At 45.4% G+C, this 18,471-nt stretch overlaps 1 protein-coding gene across 1 annotated transcript in view; it reads left to right on the top strand.

The window, feature by feature from the left end:
• iqgap2 (IQ motif containing GTPase activating protein 2) overlaps positions 1 to 18,471 on the top strand; it is a 336,236-nt gene that overhangs the window by 187,775 nt on the left and 129,990 nt on the right. Inside the window, exons 6-9 of the mRNA XM_078396643.1 lie at positions 8,191 to 8,258; positions 9,393 to 9,506; positions 11,518 to 11,699; positions 16,141 to 16,228. Of these exons, the coding sequence (XP_078252769.1) occupies positions 8,191 to 8,258; positions 9,393 to 9,506; positions 11,518 to 11,699; positions 16,141 to 16,228 (452 nt within the window). The remainder of the gene's footprint in view (positions 1 to 8,190; positions 8,259 to 9,392; positions 9,507 to 11,517; positions 11,700 to 16,140; positions 16,229 to 18,471) is intronic.

Genomic DNA, 18,471 nt, shown 5'->3' on the forward strand with positions numbered 1-18,471 from the left:
ACGTGTACCGAGTTACAGTAAAATCATTTTTGTTGCGCACCATCCTGTCAGTGGAAAGACTATACATGATTACAATTGAGCCGTTCATGGCGTACCGATACAGGATAAAGGGGATAATATTTAGTGCGAGATAAAGCCAGAAAAGTCAGTTGTTGATAGTCTCTCCAATGAGGTAGATTGTAGCTCAGGACTGCTCTTTAATTGTTGATAGGATGGTTCAGTTGCCCGATAACAGTTGGGAAGAAATTGTCCCTGAATCTGGAGGTATGTGCTTTCACACATCTATTCCCCTTGGAGTAATAGACAATAGGTGCAGGAGGAGGCCATTCGGCCCTTCGAGCCAGCACCGCCATTCAATGTGATCATGGCTGATCATTCTTCATCAGTACCCTGTTCCTGCCTTCTCCCCATACCCCCTGACTCCGCAATCCTTAAGAGCTCTATCTAGCTCTCTCTTGAATGCATTCAGAGAATTGGCGTCCACTGCCTTCTGAGGCAGAGAATTCCACAGATTCACAACTCTCTGACTTGTGGAGTGATAGAGTGGTGTCATAGAGTGTGGTGTCATAGAGTGATACAGTGTGGAAACAGGCCCTTCGGCCCAATCTGCCCACACCGGCCAACATGTCCCAGCTACATTAGACCCACCTGCCTGCGCTTGGTCCATATCCCTCCATATCTATCATTTCCATGTACCTGTCTAACTGATGGGAGAGGGGAGAAGTGGGAGTGACGTTGAGACTCGTCCTTGATTATGCTGCTGGCCTTGCCGGGGCAGCGTGGAGTGTAGTTGGCAAACCTGTGTAGATTTGCTAACTTGCTTGCCAATTGGATACAACAGCTGAAGTACCTCACGCGTCCAGCTGATGGTGAAAGAGCATTGAGTGTGGTAAAAAATGTATGCCATGTTCACCTTTTTATACCATTTTTCTCCCCGTCCCATTCTTCTCTTTCTCTTGCCCAGAGTAGGGGAATCGAGGACCAGAGGAAATAGATTTAAGGTGAAGGGGAAAAGATTTAATAGGAACCTGAGGGTAACCTTTTCACACAAAGGGTGGTGGGTGTATGGAACAAGTTTAGAGATACAGCGTGGGAACAGGCGCTTCGGCCCACTGAGTCTGCACTGACCAGTGACCCCCCTACACTAACACTATCCTACACACTAAGGACAATTTACAATTGTTACCGAAGCCAATTAACCTACAAATCTGTATGTCTTTGGAGTGTGGGAGGCAATCGGAACACCTGAAGAAAAACCACGCAGGTCACGGGGAGAACGTACAAACTCCGGACAGACAGCACCCGTAGTCAGGATCGAACTTGGGTCCCTGGCGCAGTGAGGCAGCAACTCTACCGCTGAGCCACCGTGCAGGCTTGTCATTTCTGTGCCTGCGATTTGGTGCTCGTCTACATCCTTTTTCTGACGAATTGTTTGCACTTTGAAAGCTAATTAGAACCAAGAATTTCAAAATATTCTGTTTCGCAACAGAAACGTTTGAGACCGATTATTGTTTAGTCATCAGAAAAGCTTCCAGGAACCAGTGAGATTAAAAGTTTGTCACGTGTAGAGTTTTACTTATTGTACTTGCACGCCAAGGTGAGCATTTGCAGTAAATCACTCGATTTGCGTAGCTATTTGATTCCTTGTGTCACGATGCACGAGCTCAGTTTTACAGTAATCACCACATGACCGATCTTTCCTGCCTTAGTCATCTTAACTGCATGACTGTAAATCAAAATCTTCAAACAAATTGATGTGAGTGTGCCCCGTGAGAACAAAAGTTGGCAGGCAGCTCAGGTTTCTGTTTGCATTACTTTTTTGGAATGCAAACTGTACTATGCTTGCTACAAAAATGAATCTACATTATGACCCATGGGTTTTTGTTTTGTTTCCAGGAGCTTTCAATCTCTATCAGTTTACCAATTACAACCAGCAAACTTCTATCGTAAAGAAAAAAAACACACAATGCTGGTGTGACTCAGCGGGTCAGGCAGCATCTCCAGAGGACATGGACTAGTGAAGTTTCAGGTTGGGACCCTTCTTCAGACTTCTGAAGAAGGGGCCTGACCTGCAACGTTGTCTAATCTCCTGACAATAATAAACCAAGATCGTAAAGTCTGAAGAAAGGTTACCTGCCCATGTTCTCCAGAGATGCTGCCATAGAGGGGATGTTCAACGAGATCTGGGTGCCCTAGTGTATCAGTCACTGAAAGGAAGCATGCAGGTACAGCAGGCAGTGAAGAAAGCCAATGGAATGTTGGCCTTCATAACAAGAGGAGTTGCGTATTGGAGCAAAGAGGTCCTTCTACAGTTGTACCGGGCCCTGGTGAGACCGCACCTGGAGTACTGTGTGCAGTTTTGGTCTCCAAATTTGAGGAAGGATATACTTGCTATTGAGGGCGTGCAGCGTAGGTTCACTAGGTTAATTCCCGGAATGGCAGGACTGTCGTATGTTGAAAGGCTGGAGCAATTAGGCTTGTATACACTGGAATTTAGAAGGATGAGGGGGGATCTTATTGAAACATACAAGATAATTAGGGGATTGGACACATTAGAGGCAGGAAACATGTTCCCAATGTTGGGGGAGTCCAGAACAAGGGGCCACAGTTTAAGAATAAGGGGTAGGCCATTTAGAACGGAGATGAGGAAGAACTTTTTCAGTCAGAGAGTTGTGAATCTGTGGAATTCTCTGCCTCAGAAGGCAGTGGAGGCCAATTCTCTGAATGCATTCAAGAGAGAGCTGGATAGAGCTCTTAAGGATAGCGGAGTCAGGGGGTATGGGGAGAAGGCAGGAACGGGGTACTGATTGAGAGTGATCAGCCATGATCGCATTGAATGGCGGTGCTGGCTCGAAGGGCTGAATGGCCTACTCCTGCACCTATTGTCTATTGTCTATTGTCTATTGAACCGCTGAGTTACTCCAGTACTTTGTGTTTTATTCTTTGTAGACTAGCACCTGCAGTCCCTTGAGTCTCCATGAAATCCTCTCATTGTGGATATGCAGGATATTGGAGCAACCCCATAGGTGTGTTGAATCTCGCAAATATCAAATAAACGGGTGTTTAGATATATGTGCGTTGCTTGTAGCACTAGTTAAATATGGTTTGAAAAGAGAACGTGCCACTCATCTGATTGCAGATGACCTCAGTAACCTCTGAGAGCGTGAAGTGACCTTGATTCAATGCTTCCTGCATTGGTGCACGCATTAAACAAGAAGGGTCTCGACCTGAAACGTCGCCCATTCCCTCTCTCCTGAGATGCTGCCTGACCTGCTGAGTTACTCCAGCATTTTGTGAATAAATACCTTCGATTTGTACCAGCATCTGCAGTTATTTTCTTAAACTAAAATGCAAAGTTGACTAAGTGACAGTGATGGTTTCTGCTGATTTGTTGCTGAACTGACCCTAACAGTTTAAAGTTCTGACTCAGTATCTGAGGGCGTCTTTTTTTTTCCACAAACCCATTGGACTTTATCGTGGCAAAAAATGTCGTTAATATAATGTCTATTATTCCCTGCCAGTCTCTGACTTTCTTGTTGTAAAGTAAACGATGTTATGTCGAACCAGCCCAGCCTTGTTCTGAGCAGTATTTGTCATGGGTGGAGTTCGGCTCGCTGGCGGTTAAGTGCCAAAGTAACAAAGAACGTATTAAGACCTTGTTTATGCAAGAGCAAAAGAACAAGCTTCTGAACGATCCTTCCATAAGCTGGGGTGCAGTCCAATTCCCCGCTACCTCATTGCTGATATCGCACTGTTTCAGTCCCAGGAACTGTTCCACTACAATGCTGAGAGCTATATTCTGCACTCTGCATATTTCCCTTCCCTCTACCTATGATTCTTGAGTTTGGCTTGATTGTATTTATATATAGAATTGTCTAATGTGATCGAACAGCATGCAAAACAAAGCTGTTCATTGTACCTCTGTGCAGTGACAACAATAAACCTAAACCTGCAGAACGGTATATTTTTTTCCGTTCAATGCTGTTGCCCAATTTAATTTCCTTGCCTTTTACACATACAGTAGCAAACGGTATGTTCCCCACACAGTCAATTCTTTTTTATTATAAGACTTGCATTTAGCGAGACTGCCTCTCCTGGTTTCTGACTAGCGTTTGGGGAACAGAGTTGTTCACTGGGCCAAAACAAGCTCAGGGTCTTGTTTCTTCCCTCACTTTATTGCTCCCTGATATACCTGAACCTCTGTGAGTGATTGTTCTGATGTGTGGGTACCTTCCAGTAGTGAGACACACTAGTCTTCAGTCTCAGCATGTGACCCGCCTCTGATCATCCCATTCTCATGCATGCTTGAAAGTAGAAATAGAAACAACACCTATATTTTAGAAACATAGAAAACATAGAAAATAGGTGCAGGAGGAGGCCATTTGGTCCTTCGAGCCAGCACCGCCATTCGTTGTGATCATGGCTGATCATCCACAATCAGTACCCCGTGCCTGCCTTCTCCCCATATCCCTTGATTCCACTAGCCCCTAGAGCTCTATCCAACTCTCATTTAAATTCATCCAGTGAATTGGCCTCTACTGCCTCCTGTGGCAGAGAATTCCACAAATTCACAACTCTCAGGGTGAAAAAGTTTCTTCTCACCTCACTTTTAAATGGTCTCCCCTTTATTCTTAGACTGTGGCCCCTGGTTCTGGACTCCCCAAACATCGAGAACATTTTTCCTGCATCTAGCTTGTCCAGTCCCTTTATAATTTTATACCTTTCTATAAGATCCCCTCTCATCCTTCTAAGTTCCTGTGAATTCTTTCAAAACAGATGACTCGGTGTCTCCCATTTATTTTATTCTTGGCTTTTCCTGTGTTCTAGTTGAGGGTGTTGGAGTATTGAGTATAGAAGTTGGGTGGTTATGTTACAGTTGTACAAGACATTGGTGAGGCCACATTTAGAGCATTGTGTTCAGTTTTGGTCACCCTGTTATAGGAAAGATATTGTTAAGCTGTAAAGGGTGCAGAGAAGATTTGCAAGGATGTTGCCCGGACTCAAAAATATCCTTGGACGCAGGAGGATGAGAGGTGATCTTATAGAGGTGTACAAGCTCTTTGGAGGATTTTTTTTTACCCAGAGAGTTGTGAATCTGTGGAATTCTCTGCCACAGAAGGCAGTGGAGGCCAATTCACTGGATGTTTTCAAGGGAGAGTTAGACATAGCTCTTAGGGCTAATGGAATCAAGGGATATGGGGAGAAAGCAGGAACGGGGTACTAATTTTAGATGATCAGCCATGATCATATTGAATGGTGGTGCTGGCTCGAAGGTTGAGCTGTAGGCAATGAATTATGTCGGTGTTTTATCGTAAGGCTAATCCAGAGTTGAGTATTGTGAAAGAGTGATGACCTTTTCAGTCAATCTATCTTTCCTGTACACAAATTGCAGGGGATCTAGATTGTCCAGAAAATGCCATTGCCAATCTTTCAAAGCAGTTGTGTTTTTTTAAAATCTCAGTTTAAATACCTGATATTGCAGGAGCTTTGTTTGATGATCTGTCCTTCGTTTAAAAAAAACTTTGCAGTACGGCTTTGTTAGAAATAATGTAATAAATGTCAGTTGGGCAGCTAGTAAAATGAACACTAAGTCTAACCTGCTGTCTCTCATTCACATATACATTTTCCCAGATTTTCTTGCTCTGTACAGCATTATAATCCTATTTACCAAGGCATGACACAGCACCCTCTAGAGGAAGCTTTGTCAAAGGTCAGAAATAAATTACTTGGTGTGAGATTTTCTGTTGCAAGATCAAGCCGAGACATTTTGGATATCCAAAATTGTATAAACCTTTTAAAAGCATGTTAGGGAATCACGACAGCATCTTTATGCTGTGTGCATTTTGTGGAAATGACTTCAAAGACTTTGGGACGAGAGAAAAAATTATTTGACATGACTTAGCCATGAAGGAAAAAAAGCATAGGACAAGTCAAGTCAAGTCAAATCAAGTTTATTTGTCACATACACTTAAATGTGCAGTGAAATGAAAGATTACCCACAGTCCAACAACAAGAGCAATAAAAAATAAGCATAGAAACAAGAAACATAGAAACATAGAAAGTAGGTGCAGGAATAGGCCATTTGGGCCTTCGAGCCTGCACCGCCATTCAATATGATCATGGCTGATCATCCAACTCGGTATCCTGTACCTGCCTTCTCTCCATACCCCCTGATCCCTTTATAGAAAGCAATAACACACAATCATACAAAAAGAAACATCCATCACAGTGAGTATCCTCCAGTCACCTCCTCACTGTGATGGAAGGCCAGAATGTCTTTTCTCTTCCCTGCCGTCTTCTTCCGCGGTCAGGCTGTTGTAGTTGCCACGTTTCAGGCCGCGCCGGACGATGAAAGGTCCGCGGCGGGCTGACCCAAGCCCCGCGATCTGGGGCGGGTGAAGATGCCACCGCTGCTGCTGCCGCTGCCTCGTCGGGGCGGTCGGGGCTCCCGACATTGAAGCCCCCGCCGGGCAGAGGGCCTGTTTCAGGCCGCGCCGGACGATGAAAGGTCCGCAGCGGGCCGACCCAAGCCCCGCAACTCGGGGCGGGCGAAGACGCTGCCGCTTCCGGAGCTCCCGATGTCGGCCCCTACCCAGGGGGCTGCGAGCTTCCGACGTCCCCGCGGCCGGAGCCTCCACTGGCGAGTCCCAGGTGGAGGCCGCCAGCTCCAGGTGCATGGCCGATGGTAGGCCGCAGCGGGAACGGAGACATGACCCAGAACAAACAGAACAGGACAGAGGCAGATATATAGCAATTCTTTCTGTTTTGTAAATGACGAGTTGAGAGATCTAGTGCAGTGTTGCCCAGTACACATGGCTACAGTTCTACCATTTCAGCTGTAGCAAAGTTTGGTGGATCATTTGCTGAATGCAGTCCAGGTAACCATACTTCATGGGCAATAAAAAAATGAAAGGCACTTTTTAAAAACAAAAACAACTTTTTTTTTTATTATCAAAAAATACTTTATTCAAGAAATAAATATATACAAAACATGTTCCTTCCAAAACTCCATCCGACATTCTCGGAGGCTCATTAGTGTATACACAATCATCAAGGACGCGAATGCTCTTTTGAACAATGACAGTACATTTTGCTTCATTTTTTATTTTGCTTCATCTTTGCCTCATCATTATTTATTCAGGATTTCACATCTGGTTTCTTATTTTGCTACATTGGCTAGTATCTAACATTAGGTTGCATTGCTCTGCCAGATGTGGATGGGGTTGTAGTAACTAATAAACATGACATCGTTTATGTACCAAATGTTTGCTCCAAATATCCGCCAAGGATATAAATGAGCAAGTTCGAGAGTCAGTGGTGATCAAATGGAAGCTGACAATGGTCAACAAACACTTGCATCTGTATAAGCACTATTGGCAATTCAAGGCAAGTATAAATAAAATAAATCTCATCAAGCTAAAGGTAATGCAAACTTGATATAATGAAATTTTTGCAGTTGAGCTTTTAAGAGCAGAAACGTTTGGGAGAAAGATAAAGAGTTGAAATTCTGGACTGCTGGCAAAAGCTTGTCGGGTTCATAAGAAATCAAAATTAGAGGAACCCTACATTTCAGCAAAGTTGCTGGCTCAAGAAGGTTACGGAGGTGCTTGCTGACAAAGAACTCAGTGCACGTGAATAAGATTTTTACGAGGCTGTATTGAGGTGCATGGGGAAATGCCTCAGCAAGCACCAGCCATGGTGGCATCTGGAAATTTGATTGCAAACCTGACATCACTGTTGACATCAGAGTGCGGCATGGAGAAGATGCATTCTGGGTTGGATGGGGGAGATGCATTCTTGGTTAGGGTGGGTGAAAAGTGCATGGCAATGCTCCTCCACTCCATATCTGCTGCACCATTCAAGACTATCTTTGAGTCAGACGTCAGTGGCTTTCCCTTGCACTAAAAGTTGTTCCCTTATCATGTACCTGTACACTGCAAATGGCTCGATTGTAATCATGCTTCTCTTTCTGCTGGCTGGTGAGTATGCAACAAAAGCTTTTCACTGTACCTTGGCACGTGTGACAATAACCTAACCTGAACTGATAATGGCAAGAAATCCCAATGTACTCCTGAAAGAACAAATTGTTTTTTTCAACCACTAATATGTCTGAACCTTTAACCAGATTCCGATAAATGTTGGCTATGTAAATATGAAATATGAAATTTTATATATTTGTATTTGTTGCAGTCTGTACCTGTTCAAACTTGGAATCGCACCTCAGATCCAAGACTTGCTGGGAAAGGTGGATTTTACAGGTAGGTAAATTGCATTTGTCTTTTCCATTTTAAGCTGGAAAGTCTTCATTGCATTTTGATCCAAGATATTTCTTTGATTAAATTCTGGAAGTATTTAAGAATTTAAGTATTTCGTCCAGAGAGTTGTGAATCTGTGGAATTCTCTGCCGCAGAAGGCAGTGGAGGCCAATTCACTGGATGTTTTCAAGAGAGGGTTAGACATAGCTGCAAGGGCTAACAGAATCAAGGGATATGGGGAGAAAGCAGGAACAGGGTACTGATTTTGAATGATCAGCCATGATCACATGGAATGGCAGTGCTTGCTCCTATTTTCTATGTTTAGACAATAGACAATAGACAATAGGTGCAGGAGGAGGCCATTCGGCCCTTCGAGCCAGCACCGCCATTCAATGTGATCATGGCTGATCATTCTCAATCAGTACCCCGTTCCTGCCTTCTCCCCATACCCCCTGACTCTGCTATCCCTAAGAGCTCTATCTAGCTCTCTCTTGAATGCATTCAGAGAATTGGCCTCCACTGCCTTCTGAGGCAGAGAATTCCACAGATTAACAACTCTCTGACTGAAAAGGTTCTTCCTCATCTCAGTTCTAAATGGCCTACCCCTTATTCTTAAACTGTGGCCCCTTGTTCTGGACTCCCCCAACATTGGGAACATGTTTCCTGCCTCTAACGTGTCCAACCCCTTAATAATCTTATACGTTTCGATAAGATCTCCTCTCATCCTTCTAAATTCCAGTGTATACAAGCCTAGTCGCTCCAGTCTTTCAACATATGATAGTCCCGCCATTCCGGGAATTAACCTAGTAAACCTATGCTGCACACCCTCAATAGCAAGAATATCCTTCCTCAAATTTGGAGACCAAAACTGCACACAGTACTCCAGGTGCGGTCTCACTAGGGCCCTGTACAACTGCAGATGGACCTCTTTGCTCCTATACTCAATTCCTCTTGTTATGAAGGCCAACATTCCATTGGCTTTCTTCACTGCTTGCTGTACCTGCATGCTTCCTTTCAGTGACTGATGCACTAGGACACCCAGATCTCGTTGTACGTCCCCTTTTCCTAACTTGACACAGTTCTATGCTTGAACTGATGACTTTGCTTGACTAAACTGTATCAGCACCTTTCTTTCAGAGGAAGAAATCAGTAATATGCGCAAAGAATTGGAAAAGTATGGAATCCAGATGCCTGCGTTCAGCAAGATTGGTGGAATTCTGGCCAACGAACTCTCAGTTGATGAAGCTGCATGTATGTATGTGGTTTTGAAGGGTCTGGATAGCTGGGGTTAAGTAAGCATTTATTTTGAAAATCAAACAAACTTGCTGATGAGGGAAATTTCCAATAAAAACACAGAATGCTGCAAACACTCAGCGGGTCTGATAATACCCGTGGAAAGAGAAGAGGAGGTTTCAAGTCAGACAGTCTTTTACTACAGACGCTCACCGACCAACGATGCTTCGACCCATGACGTTTCGACTTTGCGATGGTGAAAACGGCAGGGAGCCGTAGCGAGTTTCACGGCCACGTGATCAGGTGTATTCAATGCATTTCAACACGATATTTTCGGTTTTCTTCGAACGTAACCCCATCGTAAGTTGAGGAGCACCTGTATTTAACAACGGACCTCAGACTTGAATCTTCCTCTTTCTGCAGAAGCCGCCTGACCCGATGAGTGTTTCAAGCATTTTCTGGTTTATCTTTCGAGGCATGTTTTGTCATTGAAAATCAACGTTGCTCATTTTTCGTCCTGTGGGTCTTTTCCCAACTGGCGGTAGATTTCGTGGAGCCTTTTGTGATGGAAAATTAAGCTTCAATGAAGTACCAAGGTTGAGTTTGTTGTGTTATTCCCATTCCCATGCTGACCTTTTGTGTCTAGGGTCTTCCCCATTGCAAGAGTGAAGCCGCACTCACCACCTCTAATCTCATCCGCTGCATTCGGTGCTCCTGACGTGGCCTTCTTTATATCTGCGAGACCAAGCATAGACTAGGCAACTGTTTCACCGAGCGTTGCGCTCAATCTGCTAAGGTTCCATACTAGCCTTTCTGTCATGGGCCTCCTCCATTGCTCGAGCAAAGCCATGTGCAAACTGGAGGAACAGCACCTACCACGCTGTTTGGGCAACTTACAACCCAATGGTATGAAAGTTGAATTTTTTCAGCAACTAACTAACAACACCAGCAACCCCCTCCCGCCCCGCCCCCACCCCTGTATCCCAACTGGATGCACGCATGTTTCTCCCACAATCCCGCCCCTTTCCCTCTTCCCCATCCCATTTTAACCATATCCCTTCACATGGCTTCACATTTTGTTCCTCTACACCCCTTGCCTCACAGCCTGTTCTTCCATTCTCTGGTCTTTGTCCACCCATCTGGCAATCAAATCCCCTCTTAGCTACATCCCCTTATTAATTGCCAGGCTTTGCTCCACCCCACCCCCGCCAAATTGTTTCCAGCTTTCTCCTCCCTAGTGCAATCAGTCCGAAGTAGGGTCCTGACCCGTAACGTCACCTATCCATGTTCTCCCGAGATGCCGCGTGACCTGCTGAGTTACTCCAGCACTCTGTCTTTTTTTGGTGAAGCTGCATCTTCAGACCCTCGTGCGTTTGGCGTGTTAAGACATTTGATGTGTTAATATTGGACTCAGTCCATTCGTGGGCAGCAAAGTGGCGCAGCAGTAGAGTTGCTGCCTTACAGTGCCATCGGCCCCAGGTTGGATCCTGACTACGGATGCTGTCTGTATGGAGTTTGTAAGTTCTCCCTGTGACTGGGAGGGGTTTTCTCCGGGTGCTCCAGTTTTCTCCCACACTCCAAAGATGTGTAGTTTTGTAGGTTAATTGGCTTCTATAAAATCGTAAATTGTTCCTAGTGTGTTACTAAATTGTCTCTAGTGTGTTTAGAGATAAGTGTCGAAACTGGCCCTGCAGTCCATCGAGTCCACATCGACCAGCGATCACCCCGTACACTAACACTATCTAGGGACAATTAGGGACAATTGTCCCTAGATAGTGTTAGTGTACGGGGTGATCGCTGATCGATGTGGACTCGATGGACTGCAGGGCCAGTTTCGACACTGTTATCTCTAAAGTCGAAAGTCATTCAAGTATATTTTAATTCACAATAGGAATGGTCACATTCTATACAAAGGGTCATCCCTTTCCACCCTTGTGTTCAGTTCCCAATGCTAGTGTTTGTGAGTGCACTAAAACAACATTATCACACTTTGTACTCAAATTTATTGTTACTGTACTTCCTTCCCCAGTACATGCTGCTGTGATTGCAATCAATGAGGCAATATCTCGCAAGGTCGCAGTGGAGACCATGAAGGCTTTAACAAACCCAAATGCTGTTTTAAGTAATATTGAGCACAAATTAGCTCAGGATTACCAAGATAAATTGTTTGAGACCCAGAAGATAAAGCAAGAAGAGAGCGCCGCAGGCAAGGTGGGATATCCTGTTCCATTGTTTCTGCAAATTGCTTTTTGGAATTAGTGTAAGAAAATAACTGCAGATGCTGGTACAAATCGAAGGTATTTATTCACAAAATGCTGGAGTAACTCAGCAGGTCAGGCAGCATCTCAGGAGAGAAGGAATGGGCGACTTTTCGGGTCGAGACCCTTCTTCAGACTGATGTCAGGGGGGCGGGACAAAGGAAGGGTATAGGTGGAGACAGGAAGATAGAGGGAGATCTGGGAAGGGGGAGGGGAAGAGAGGGACAGAGGAACTATCTAAAGTTGGAGAAGTCAATGTTAGTAATCACTAACGACTAGTTTCTTTTTGGGCAGTAATTGAGGTTTTGCTGCTGAATTCAAATCTTTAGATTTCCTTTTTTTAAAATTAACAAAGATAAGACACAATTGGATTTTCTCTAAAGAGCAAAGGGCATTAATTTCATATCTTCAGAGTCGGAGTCATACAGCACGGAAACGGGCCCTTTGGTTCAACTTGCCCATGCCAAACAAGATGCCTCATCTACACTAGTTCCACCTGAGGAGAGGGACCGGGATAATGCCTAGGAAGAAAAACTGCAGATGCTGGTTTAAATCGAAGGTAGACACAAAATGCTGGAGTAACTCAGCGGGTCAGGCCAGTAGTGGGATCCCGTTGGAGGTGGCCACATCTTCCCATCTCCACCCCTTTCTGCTTTCCGCAGAGACCGTTCCCTCCGAAACTCCCTGGTCCACTCGTCCTTTCCCACCCAAACCCCAGGTACTTTCCCCTGCAACCGCAGGAGATGCAACACCTGTTCCTTTACCTACCCCCTCGACTCCATCCAAGGACCCAAACAGTCTTTCCAGGTGAGGCAGAGGTTCACCTGCACCTCCTCCAACCTCATCTATTGTATCCCCTGTTCCAGATGTCAACATCCCCACATCAGCGAGACCAAACGCAGGCTTGGCGATCGTTTCGCTCAACACCTTCGCTCAGTCTGACTCAACCAACCTGATCTCCTGGTGGCTCAGCACTTCAACTCCCCCTCCCATTCCCAATCTGATCTTTCTGTCTTGGGCCTCCTCCATTGTCAGAGTGAGGCCCAGCGCAAATTGGAGGAACAGCACCTCATATTTTGCTTGGGCAGTTTACACCCCAGCTGTATGAACATTGACTTCTCCCACTTCAGGTAGTCCCTGCTTCCCCTCTCTATCCCCTCCCTCTTCCCAGTTCTCCCACTAGTCTTCCTGTCTCCGACTACATCCTATCTTTGTCCTGCCCCCATCCCTGACATCAGCCTGAAGAAGGGTCTCGAACCCGAAACGTCACCCATTCCTTCTCTCCCGAGATGCTGCCTGACCTGCTGAGTTACTCCAGCATTTTGTGTCTACCGGGCTAATGCCTCCAACTAGGCCAGCTACCAGAAGGTGGCCCCCAGGACACGGAGGTGGCCTGGCGAGGAAAGGTTCACCAGGTTGCAGGCCTGCAGCAGCCTGTGGCTTACCTGGGCTTAACTGGATCGGGGACAACCAGCATGTGGACCAGGCGTTGGACTAAGGGCTTTTTCTTTTTTATTCGTAAAGTATGGAGGCTGCAACGGATCGTTCGATCAGCTGAGAAGGTTGTTGGCTGCAACCTTTCCCCCCCCCCATTGACAAACTGTACACTGCAAGGGCCAGGAAGCGAGCGGCCAAGATCATCTCTGACCCCTCTCACCCTGGCCACAAACTCTTTGAAGCGCTTCCCTCTGGAAGGCGACTCCGGACTGTCAAAGCAGCCACAGCCAGACATAAAAACTGCTTTTTCCCACGAGTGATGGTTCTACTCAATAACCAAAGTCTGTAGTCTCCTTTTTGCTCTGGTTTATTTTCACCCACATGTTTAGACCGTAATGTTGTATCCTTATTGTTTTGATGTGGTTATACTTTATTCTTAGTTGTTAACTGTATGTTTGTGTTGTCATTTGTGCGCGGAGCACCAAGGCACATTCCTTGTATCTGCACATACTTGGCCAATAAACTTATTCACTCCTTCAAACAGCGCCAAAATATGGCTACTGGGCATTAATAGGTTGTGCATAATAATTTCACAGTGCTGTGCATACATGACAATAAAGAATCATTGAGCCATCATTGAGCCATAGACCTGCCCACGTTTGGCCCCGGTCTGTCTAGACCTTTCCTATTCATGTACCTGTTGCATGTTGTTACAGTACCTGCCTCAACTACTCTGGCAGCCTGTTCCACCTGTTGGAGTGGCAGGCGGATTGCAGTGGATCAAGGCTTCTCAGGGCCGTTGTGCACCATGACCTGCCTGAATAAAAATCCAGTTCCTTTAGCCGCTCATGATATCTCATCCCAGCAATTAACCTAGTGAATCTCTTTTGGATGCTCTACGCTGCCGATATGTCGTTTCTTAAATAACGTGACCTAAATTGTGCACAGAACTCCAGATGTGGCCTCACTAATATCTGGTATAATTGTAACGATACTTCGATAGACAATAGACAATAGGTGCAGGAGGAGGCCATTCGGCCCTTCGAGCCAGCACCGCCATTCAATGTGATCATGGCTGATCATTCTCAATCAGTACCCCGTTCCTGCCTTCTCCCCATACCCCCTGACTCCGCTATCCTTAAGAGCTCTATCTAGCTCTCTCTTGAATGCATTCAGAGAATTGGCCTCCACTGCCTTCTGAGGCAGAGAATTCCACAGATTCACAACTCTCTGACTGAAAAAGTTTTTCCTCATCTCCGTTCTAAATGGCCTACCTCTTATTCTTAAACTGTGGCCCCTGGTTCTGGACTCCCCCAACATTGGGAACATGTTTCCTGCCTCTAACGTGTCCAACCCCTTAATAATCTTATACATTTCGATAAGATCCCCTCTCATCCTTCAAAATTCCAGTGTATACAAGCCTAATCGCTCCAGTCTTTCAACATATGACAGTCCCGCCATTCTGGGAATTAACCTGGTAAACCTACGCGGCACGCCCTCAATAGCAAGAATATCCTTCCTCAAATTTGGAGACCAAAACTGCACACAGTACTCCAGGTGCGGTCTCACTAGGGCCCTGTACAACTGCAGAAGGACCTCTTTGCTCCTATAATCAACTCCTCTTGTTATGAAAGCCAACATTCCATTGGCTTTCTTCACTGCCTGCCCGATTTAAAAAACAGTCCTCTTGCTAACAAGACCAATGTCACTTGCTACATCTATCAGCTAGACGTTTGCAGTCCATGCACCAGCCAGCGTAGAAGGCTGTGCAGGCCAAATTACAGCATGTCAGGAGATAAATAGATTTCTAGATAGATAAAGCATCAATGAATTGGGAGAGACTGGGAATAATGTCTTGAGATAAAGGATCAGTCATGGTCATAGTAAATTCAGAACAGATTCAATGGATTGAAACGGCCCACCCCTGCTCCTGTTCTCCATGATTCCATGAAGGGGTGCTAAATTATAACATTTTTCTCACTGCACCCTCTCCTTTGAAATATGTCTGAAGAGTTCATGACCTCAAACATCCACGGTCCATTCCTTCCACTGGTTTTGCCAGACCCGCTGGGTTCCTCTGTTTTACGCAAGATTCCAGCGTCTGCAGTTCCTGGAATCTCCTTTGAAATATATGTTTAATTTTCTGACTGAAGTCGTCAGAGATTTGGATTATATTTGATTGCCTTTTTTTTTAACAAAAAAAGGAATAATCAAACAAGTGGAATTAAATCAAGACCGACAACCCTGTGCATTTGAACCGTACTAGGGGGTGCAATATTGGACTAGGTCAACATGAATGTTTTGGAGTTCTGATCTACTTTACAGACTGAAGAAGGGTCTCGACCCGAAACGTCGCCCATTCCTTCTCTCCTGAGATGCTGCCTGACCTGCTGAGTTACTCCAGCATTTTGTGAATAAATACCTTCGACTTGTACCAGCATCTGCAGTTATTTTCCTAAATTACTTCTACAGACTGAAGTTTTGGAGAAAAGGATGTTAATTTTTACATACACTAATATGAATCGTTTGCTTCTTCTTCTTGTGTTTGAGGCAGCAGAAGTTATGTAACGCCCTCCAGGCGCTGTAGCCAGTGCAATGTGCTGTTGTCGAGGGCCGTGAGGTCTACCCCTCCACCAGGGGGACAGAGGACAGTGCAGTCGAAAATGATGTGCTGCGCTGTTTGCTGGTCTGCCCCACACACGCAGGCTGCTGATGGACGCAACCCCCAACGATGCATGATGGCGTTGGACCGGCCGACCCCTGTGCGGAGCCGGTTCAGGGCGACCCACTCTTTGCGGGTCATGTCCGAGCCGGGTGGGGCTGTGGTGTTCGGTGCGACAGTGAGCGGGTTTTTAGAAGCTGTCCCAAACAAGAGTCTTGAATCCATGGCACAATCCCAATTCTCCACTAATATTATAAAATCCCATCGATTCAGTTTTTCCGATTCTGTTTTCTAGAGTGGTTCCGTCAATGCCGAAGAGAGAGATGTGTATGAGGAATTACTAACATGCAACGAAATTCAAGATAATGTCAATAAAGTCAATGGTGAGTCGAAATGGTTTTCCTTAATCCTGTGTCTGGTGTTGTTGAATAAGTGAGTGATACTTTATGATCACATAAGCAGCGGCAGTATCTCCTGAGGGAGCACAATTTCTTTGGGGTCAGCAAGGACATCCTCATAAAGTTTTACTATTCCTTCATTGAGAGCGTCATCACGTTCTCCTTCACCTGCTGGTTACAATAGGAATTTACAATAGACAATAGGTGTAGGAGTAGGCCATTCGGCCCTTCGAGCCAGCACCGCCATTCAATGTGATCATGGCTGATCATTCTCAATCAGTACCCCGTTCCTGCCTTCTCCCCATACCCCCTGACTCCGCTATCCTTAAGAGCTCTATCTAGCTCTCTCTTGAATGCATTCAGAGAATTGGCCTCCACTGCCTTCTGAGGCAGAGAATTCCACAGATTCACAACTCTCTGACTGAAAAAGTTTTTCCTCATCTCAGTTCTAAATGGCCTACCCCTTATTCTTAAACTATGGCCCCTTGTTCTGGACTCCCCCAACATTGGGAACATGTTTCCTGCCTCTAACGTGTCCAACCCCTTAATAATCTTATACGTTTCGATAAGATCCCCTCTCATCCTTCTAAATTCCAGTGTATACAAGCCTAGTCGCTCCAGTCTTTCAACATATGACAGTCCCCCCATTCCGGGAATTAACCTAAGGAACTGCAGATGCTTGTTTGCACAAAAGGGCACAAAGTGCGGGAGTAACTTAGCGGTTCAGGCAGCATCTCTGGACCACATGGATAGGTGACTCCTCCCCCCTAACTTTCAGTCTGAAGAAGGGTCCCTTCCTGAAACATCATCTGTTCCTTCTCTCCAGAGATGCTGCCTGAGCCACTGAGTCACTCCAACATTTTGTGTCCATCTTTGGTGTAAACCAGATCTGCAGTTCCTTCCTGCGCATGGATAGGTGATGTTTTGGGCTGTGACCCTTCTTCCGATGAGTCTGAAGACCAGTATGAAGAAGGGACCTGACCCCAAAAGTCCCTATCCATGTTCTCCAGACACCATCCATCTGATCCATTGAATTGCTCCTGCATGTTTATTTCTTATTCTGCATAAATGTTTAAGTTCTATTTTTTTGATATAATATGCTATTGTATGAATAAGTTCACGTTATAGGAGTAGAATTAGGCCATCTAACCCATCGAATCCACTGCCATTCAACCATGGCTGATCTCTGCCTCATAATCCCATTTTTCTGCCTTCTCACCATAACCCCTGACACCCGTTCTAATCAAGAATTTGTCTATCTATGCCTTTAAAATATCCACTGACTTGGCCTCCACAACCCTCTGTGGCAATGAGTTCCACAGATTAACTACCCTGTGAGTAAAGAAGTTCCGCCTCACCTCCTTTCTAAAAGAGTGCCCTTTAATTCTGAGGCTATGACCTCTGGTCCTAGACTCTCCCACCAGTGGAAACATCAATAGACAATAGACAATAGGTGCAGGAGTAGGCCATTCAGCCCTTCGAGACAGCACTGCCATTCAATGCAATCATGGCTGATCACTCTCAATCAGTACCCCGTTCCTGTCTTCTCCCCATACCCCCTCACTCCGCTATCCTTAAGAGCTCTATCCAGCTCTCTCTTGAAAGCATCCAACGAACTGGCCTCCACTGCCTTCTGAGGCAGAGAATTCCACACCTTCACCACTCTCTGACTGAAAAAGTTCTTCCTCATCTCCGTTCTAAATGGCCTACCCCTTATTCTTAAACTGTGGCCCCTTGTTCTGGACTCCCCCAACATTGGGAACATGTTTCCTGCCTCTAATGTGTCCAATCCCCTAATTATCTTATATGTTTCAATAAGATCCCCCCTCATCCTTCTAAATTCCAGTGTATACAAGCCTAATTGCTCCAGCCTTTCAACATACGACAGTCCCGCCATTCCGGGAATTAACCTAGGGAACCTACGCTGCACGCCCTCCATAGCAAGAATATCCTTCCTCAAATTTGGAGACCAAAACTGCACACAGTACTCCAGGTGCGGTCTCACCAGGGCCCGGTACAACTGTAGAAGGACCTCTTTACCACATCCACACCCAACTATGCCTTTCATTATTCTCGGCAAATTTCAATGAGAATATCCTGAGAATATTCTCCATGCAAAATTATCAATATTTCTTGATAGTCACAGTAATAGCAATATTGCTTAATTTCAGAGATGAACGTCATACTTCAAGGTCAGTTCATTCTCACATGTACCAGTTAAGGTACAG

This window comes from Rhinoraja longicauda, chromosome 3 (assembly GCF_053455715.1).
Source record: "Rhinoraja longicauda isolate Sanriku21f chromosome 3, sRhiLon1.1, whole genome shotgun sequence".
NCBI classification, from domain to species: Eukaryota; Metazoa; Chordata; class Chondrichthyes; order Rajiformes; family Arhynchobatidae; genus Rhinoraja; species Rhinoraja longicauda.